The sequence below is a fragment of the Amphiura filiformis genome, chromosome 9 (assembly GCF_039555335.1).
Source record: "Amphiura filiformis chromosome 9, Afil_fr2py, whole genome shotgun sequence".
Classification (NCBI taxonomy): domain Eukaryota; kingdom Metazoa; phylum Echinodermata; class Ophiuroidea; order Amphilepidida; family Amphiuridae; genus Amphiura; species Amphiura filiformis.
In genome coordinates this window covers 20,640,445-20,648,342 of record NC_092636.1, presented here as the reverse complement: position 1 = coordinate 20,648,342, position 7,898 = coordinate 20,640,445, and the positions used below count along the sequence as shown (strand labels likewise).

At 39.9% G+C, this 7,898-nt stretch overlaps 1 protein-coding gene across 1 annotated transcript in view; it reads left to right on the top strand.

Moving 5' to 3' along the window:
• LOC140160013 (alpha-N-acetylneuraminate alpha-2,8-sialyltransferase ST8SIA3-like) overlaps positions 1–7,235 on the top strand; it is a 12,433-nt gene extending 5,198 nt beyond the window's left edge. Inside the window, exons 6-7 of the mRNA XM_072183281.1 lie at positions 5,018–5,268; positions 6,422–7,235. Of these exons, the coding sequence (XP_072039382.1) occupies positions 5,018–5,268; positions 6,422–6,633 (463 nt within the window). The 3' untranslated portion in view covers positions 6,634–7,235. The remainder of the gene's footprint in view (positions 1–5,017; positions 5,269–6,421) is intronic.
• Positions 7,236–7,898: the final 663 nt, after the last annotated feature.

Genomic DNA, 7,898 nt, shown 5'->3' with positions numbered 1-7,898 from the left:
AGTAGTTTCCAAGCAAACACAAAACGTTTTACAGAAAACTTTTAAATGCTGGGTAATATATGCCTAAAGGGTATTAAACATTGGTGACGTGTCATGTCAAAAGGAGACACTTTTGGGCAGGTTATCAATTTTGAGGTTTTTACATATTCCATTTTCCCAAACGCCATTTTCCCAAATGAAATTGGACATTCCTAAGCGAAGATATTGAGTTCGTAAGTTATGGTATTATAAAATTCGAAATTGAGATATCGGCCTTTAAAAATATTATTGACAATGTTGAGAGTAGGAATTACGTTGAAAAATGTCTCAAAAAATACAAGGTGCCAGTTGTATTCCAGTCTGAAACTATCAGACAATATTTTAAACATTAATAACATCACAAATTCACAACAAACCCAAATTGTGAAAAAATCACCCCCGGACAGATTTTTGGCTATTTCTTTATTTACGATCATGCCCAAAAGTGTCTCCTTTTGATATGACACGTCACATTTTAATAAACTTCAGAAAACATTTTTAAAAACTTGATGCAAAACATTCTAACATAATGTTGACAAAATATTGTCGCATAAATGTTTGCCAAAAAAATTCTGCAATAACATTTTGACAACATTTTAAAAATCATACAAACTTTTTAATGCATATCTGCATCTGCTGATATACTGCCCAACACTCCTTGTTGCTGTATGCAGGTGGAGTAATCCGAGCAGGGTTTAGTGAGTGCGCAAGTTATGATTTAGTTTCTTAAGTGTTCATGGAGTTGTTGCTTGAATACTTCTTGGTCAGTTGCTGATGTGATGTGAAAAGGTAATTGGTTCCAATCGACTATGGTCCTTGGGGAAAAAAGAAAACTTGTAGCAGTCTTTCTTCGTAGATATACGGTGGTAGGTGTTGTTTATGTTGACAAATCTAGATGAGCGTGTGGTCGGGCGTAAGATGGTTCTTGCCGGGATGGATAGGTGACCGTGTACTGCGTCATACAGCACATTCAGGCGACGCTCCTTCCTCCTCAAAGAGAGGATCCCACTTTAAGGCGGTGATCATAGATGTAGGACTGCTTGTATACTGGTAGTCATTGAAGACAAATCTGGCTCCCCTGCGTTGGATGGCTTCTAACTGAGTAATCTGATCTTGTGTATATGCATCCCAAACAGCGGCACTATATTCCAGATGAGGTCTTACCAATGTGGTGAAAGCCCTGGCCTTGGTTCTTCTTGAACAGATGGAGATGTTGCGTTGTAAGAAGCCTAGACTACGATTGGCAGAGGCAGTGATCTTGTCCACGTGATGGTTCCATTTGAGGTCAGACGTAATTTCAGGTAGGTGTGGTTTGAAGTCTCCTGAAGGATGGATCCTCCCAACATGTACTTATGGGTAGATGGGTTCTTAACATGAGTCACTTTCATGACGAAGCATTTCTCCGTATTGAAGGCCATCTGCCACCTAGTTTCCCATGCTCTTAGCGTGTTGAGATCTTGTTGCAGCTGCTCTGCGTCCTCTGGTCCACCGACAGTTCTATAAAGAATGCAGTCGTCTGCGAAAAGTCTGACAGATGACGAGATGTTATGAGGCAAATCGTTTATGAAAAGTAGGAAGAGCAGGGGACCCAGAACAGTGCCCTGGGAACCCCTGAGTCGACATGGATCCATTCCGAGTGATGACCGTCAACAACCACTCTTTGATGGCGCTCTTTTAAAAAGGACGATAACCATTTGAAAGTGTTCCCTCTGATACCATAATGGTTGATTTTTATGAGTAATCTGTTGTGGGCAACTTTATCGAACGCTTTCGAGAAATCCATAATCACTGCGTCCACCTGTTTCCTCTTGTCAAGCGCTTGAGCCAGGTCGTGAACTGTCTGAATGAGCTGTGACTCGCAAGAATGTTTTCTGCGGAAGCCGTGCTGTTCATCACACAAAATACCATGCTGGTCAAGGTGGTCCATTATGCATGAATGAAGGATATGTTCTAATGTCTTGCTGCATATCGATGTCAAGGACACAGGGCGGTAGTTGGAGGCTTTCGTCCTATCTCCTTTTTTGAAGATGGGGCTGATGTTTCCTCTTCTCCAATCTTCCGGCAAACTTCCCGTGTCAATTGATCTCTGAAAAATGCAGGCAAGGGCGGGTGCAATCTCTTGAGCATATTCTTTGAGAATGCGAGCTGGTAGATCGTCTGGACCTGTTGCTTTATTGGGCTTTAGGTTGGCAAGAAGTTCGTGAACACCTTTAATACTGATCTTAATTTCAGGCATAGCTGGAGAAGGTTCAGAGTCCATTGAAGGCATGCTGGTCATATCTTCCTGAGTAAAGACTTCGCGAAATTGAGTGTTGAGTATTTCAGCCTTTTGGGTACTATCAGATACGAGTTCACCTTTGTCTCTGAGGGAGCAAATACCAAAGGAGTCTTGTTTTAGGCTCTTGATGAATCCCCAAAAACTTTTTGAAGTTGCAGAACACGAGCGCTTCACATAACTTCTATGCTGCCTTCTTGTCTTCCTTGTAGCCTCCTTCCGAAGATTTTGAAATCTTGCATGGTCTTCTGGGTCTTTGGTTTTATTATAACGATTATAAGCCCGTTGCTTGCGTCTATGCAGTCTCTTGATGTCTTGATTAATCCATGGAGATTGTTTACCCTTGGTGATTAACTTAGAGGGAATGGACTTGTTCATAGCATCCGTCAGTCCTTCTTTGAAGTCATTCCACATAACGTCAACTGAGCAGTCACTGTTATCGAACTCCCTGGTGATGTTGTCAGACAATTTAGTGATCGCATCCTTCAAGCTGGAGACATTTGCTTTCCTGTACAGGAAAATTCTCCTTGGTTTTTGCTTGGTCTTGCGTGGCCTAGTGTTGACAATGATGAACGGTATCCCGTCGTGGTCGCTCATACCTGGCAGGACGGTTGATTTCTCCACCAGGGTAGAGTGTGTGGTGAGAAACAGGTCAAGAATATTGTTGATCCTGGTAGGCTTAGTAACCATCTGCTCAAAACACTTATCATTCACAATGTCAATAAATTCACGTGACAAGCCTGGTTTGTAGCCCCCTGGTGTGGTAGAAACACTGGTCCAGTTAATACCTGGAAGGTTGAAGTCACCTCCAAGCCACACCTGTTGACCTTTGGACAGTTTTATTTTATCCAGTGAGTTGCGAAGCTGCTTTAGATATTCATATTCTGGGAGAGTAGTAATCTGTGGCCGGTAGAATGCCCCAATAAGCAGGGGTTTGGACCCCATTATATCTAGCTGAGTCCATAATATTTCTGAGTTCGTGTCCAAGTCAGGTCTGTGCGTGCCTATAAGGTCACCCTTAAGAGCAATTAGCACACCCCCTCCATGTAAGTCACGATCTTTCCTTGTTACGTTGTAGTCAGGCGGAAATATCTCACTTGACAGGATGGTACTATCAATATGGGTCTCCGTACCAATTACCACATCAGGCTGATTAATGTCCAAGAATGTTTGCAGAGCAGCTTTTTTTCTCCGTATACCTTGGAAATTTATAATAACAACTTTCAGGTGATGTCTATTGGTAGGTTTGGACTTCTTAGGACTGTTATCCTTCACCCTAGCTTGGGGGATGCTGGTGGCAGCAGGTGATGAAGAGGCTAGGGGTGGTGGAATATTCGCTTCGTCATCCAAACTGCTGAAGCTATTAGACATGTTAATAGAGTCTAGAGTACAGAATGATTTAGAAAAATTTGGCATGTTACAGCTGCAACAAACCCAAGATACCTTACTGCTACCAAGGGCTTCATAAACAAGGGTGTTCATATTCATACAACTTGAGTGATACCATTCATCACATTCATCACACTGCACTGCCTTGTCCTCCCACGTACATGGTTGATGGCATATTTGACATGGAAATAAAGGATTTTCACTTGAGTCACCAAGGCTGCCGTGTGTGCTTGGTCCTGGATTAACTTCAGTGTCTCCAGATTGGGAGATGATCATAATGCAATAATACACAAGAAACAGTTTACAGTTATTGCCATCAAATTTTAGGTTACATGGAAATAGCAGTTTGTAACTCTTACGTAGCACCGAGGGTACTGCCGGAAGATATTTGTAGGCAAAATTCACTTTGATATTAGCAAACATAGTCGAACCGCAACTCGCATGCCATAGATCAAACAAGCACGCAGGCGGCATAGGACACGCAACACGGACGTACGAGGCTGGCGAAGATACAGGGCTGACAGCCCCATTCACAATACACGGTTAGCGATTATAAATGGACAATTAACATACTTGCAGTGGGGTACTTTGCAGAACCCCAACGGTTTTAGAGGAAGATAATTTTGCTTTGACACCACATAACAAATTTAGAATTGTTTGTGAAGATTTCATGATTATGTGTTAATCCAATGGCGACGTCAAAAATAGCGATATCGCATCCACCATCATCTGCAAGCACGGTGATGAGCTCGTCATCGTAGAGTTGGTACACATGATGTAATCAATGCCAGCTTCGTCATGGTAGCTATTATCTATCTTATTTCTGAAGCTGTCCACAGTCAGGATTATGGTAGTAAATAATATGAGAGTACTCACAGTAATGAAGTTCGACATTTTGAACAAGAGTCATACCCCGGGAGTCATACATACAGGTCACCAAATCCAACCCAGCAATACTTGACCTCACGCCCGACGAGTCGCCGTAACTAGCACATCATCGAGTTCATGTAGGCCGCCATGATGGATTGATGGTTGCTTGGGTAAACAAAGGGAGTGGTCAACAGTTGATGAAGAACTCAAAATAATCGGGATCAAGTCACGATGGAACAGTACAATCACGCCAAAGATGATTCAAAATATATAATGAAACACTTAGTTTGTAGATGGAATAACAATATGGGTGAAAAAGGTGGAATTTACACCCAGAAAATCAGAGCGATCTGAAGATGGGACTGATCACTCGCGCATGCGCACTCACTCAGTCAAGCATATATTGACTTTTGCATTAATAGTCTATTTTCTGAATGATATTTGTTTCCCCAATTCTTATATTAGGAATAAAAAGATGAAATGTTACGCCAACAAGACACATTTCAATACCTCTATCGGCGACAACTATCAGTGGATCCGCATACCGCAATCACACAAGAATAAAGCTGTAGATTACATAACGTCTGACGCATGCCAAGTGTTCGAATCTTCAGAGGGTCAGGTGATAATAGGTAACCCGAAGTTCGAAGTTGCTATTATAAAATACTGGCAACGATATGGGATTGCAAGCAAGATGAGAACTACAATAACAAGCGGTAGGTTCATAAAGATAAATGTTTATTCTATATAAACATACAAGCTCACCTTTGCTGTAAGCATTTTAGCGAATTGTCACAGATTGTGGTGCAACCCGATAACGGATATTTTTATCGGGACACCTTGTATGGTATACTGCATACTCTTATTACAAAATGTGTATAGAAACGTCACACAAGCATTATCAATGACATGCACAATTACTTTGGAATATCACAAAATTAATGAAAAAAACCCATTACTCTCAACTCTATTTGTGTGTGTCTTTTCCTCCCGTTTCCAAATTTTTAATTTTTAACATATCCCTATTGTATAGCTCTCTAAATGTAAAAGAGTGAAAAACTCACTCCATAAAAGAGTGATTCACTTATAAAACCACCTTAAAATGAGTAAAATGTGTTTTTAAACTTTAAAACCACTCAAAAAAGAATGAAAACCACTCTAAAAGAGTGAATTTCAACACGTTCAAGGAGTTAAATGAAGGACAACACATTTTTAGAGTTGTCCTTCATTTAACTCCTTGAAAGAGTTAAAACTCACTCTTAAAGAGTGGTTTTCACTCTTTTTTATTTTTTTTAAAGTTTAAAAAACGCATTTCACTCCTTTTTAGTGGTCTTATAAGTGAATCACTCTTTTCGGGAGTGAGATTTTCACTCTTTTAGAGAGTATCGACGTTGGTTTGTTTTTAATGTTTTGTACTCGTTTTCCTGGATATTAACGATAATACTTTTGTTCGTTTAGGGATCAAATCAAAATTCGACCGCCGGTTGACCGTCGGTTCCGGGCAGTTTCAGACGATTCTAAAAATCTACGGTGAAATACACAGTATTAGTCGTCATACCTGGATGATTGATATCATCCAGTCGCCCGCGCAAGTAATGCAATTTTCAAGTGGAGTGATTTCAAGTAGTTTCTATACAAAAAGGAATAATTGATTTTCCTTCCCGGGAGTTCTTCTCACTGAATCGAGCTATCATTCTGGAAACTCGTGCATTCTTGAATATTCATATAACAATGACCTCTGACAACTGAACGGATTCGGCGGTCAACCGCTGGTCGAGTTTTGATTTGATCCCTTATATTTATTATCTAGAATAATTATTATCAATGCATGACCCTTATACGTTCTCTCATCATATGTTTTCTTTGCAGGTTTGTACGTTCTATCGCATGCCCTTTTCATGTGCAATCACATTCACCTCTACGGGTTCTGGCCATTTTCTTCATTTTTAAATAAAAATAATGTACGGTATCATTACTACAACAGAGGTAGGAAGGGGAAAACCCATACATGGAATGAAGAATTTGAAATGCTTTTGCGATTACACAATTCAAGAACTTTAGATTTACACATAACTTGTTAGTAGTTGACACTGCCATAATTTAGCATGATTGAAATATATTTACCTTAAAATTAATATGACGCATATCTTGGTATTTCTTGGACAACAACCTATGAATATAGAGCTCGTTTGTCTGTGAGATGATGACAGCGCGCCCTTCCCCTCCAACTCATATTGCTGATAATGCAAGATATTCATAAAATTGCATACATTTGGTACCAGAGGGTGTGGGGAAGGTGAAAATGTTATTCTCCAAACGAGGAAAAAGAGTGAGTATCACTCCAACAGAGTGAATACCGTACCACTGATAAAAGAGTGATGCTCACTCTTTCAAAGTATGATATATGTAAGGGACATTTCAAAATAGCCACATTTTTTTAATTTTTTAAACTTTACCTTGTTATTTTGGTTTAAAATAAACAGGAACCTTACCTGACAGCTATTACTAATATTATTTCAGACTTTGGGGAGATGCACTGATAACATGATGAAACCGCAGACTCCCTCGGTGTGCAAAAACAGGAGAGCAAGACATAGAGCCTCTGGCAGGGATAGCCAAGAGTAACAAAAGTCACTTTCTAAGTGGCTAAACGTTGGGGAGATGCACTGATAACATTACGAAACCGCAGCTCATGCTTAAGATAAATAAAATATAACGTTAAATTTCGTAGCATAAACGTATAGCATGCTTTATCATTTGCTTCATTTTTCATGTTCTTAGCCAAGGGCATTATGTGGGTAGAAAAGGACAACAGACAGGTTTTGAAATTAAAGATGTTCAATGGTATTCTGACAAACGATTCCCGGAGGCAACTATGATGACCGACACATCAGCCAGGCTAGACAAGCTTATATCGAACTCTCTTTTATATTCCTGTGGTAATAAGTCAAATTTTGTTGCAGATTCTTTATCACATTACCCAAGGAATAGCACATTGTCAATCAAATTCCATATTGCATATGTTTAACCAATACTAAAATTGGCTCAAAAAGCAAAATTACACACACGATACTTCAATACTTTACTCTAAACACATGTTAGTAACCAAGCAGCTGCTCAACTGACACAACAGCAAAATGTACTGACATGGAACAGCTTCCTGGACCACATGTCACAGTCCATTTGCTGCGTGTATTAAGCAATTGTAACAGTAATGTGGACTTTCACATGTCTCAGGATTACCTCGCAAAAATAACAATCGTACCCAACGAACATAAACACCTCCAGACATAAGCGAACACGGACATAATTTAGCATGATTGAAATGTATTTACCGTAAAATTAA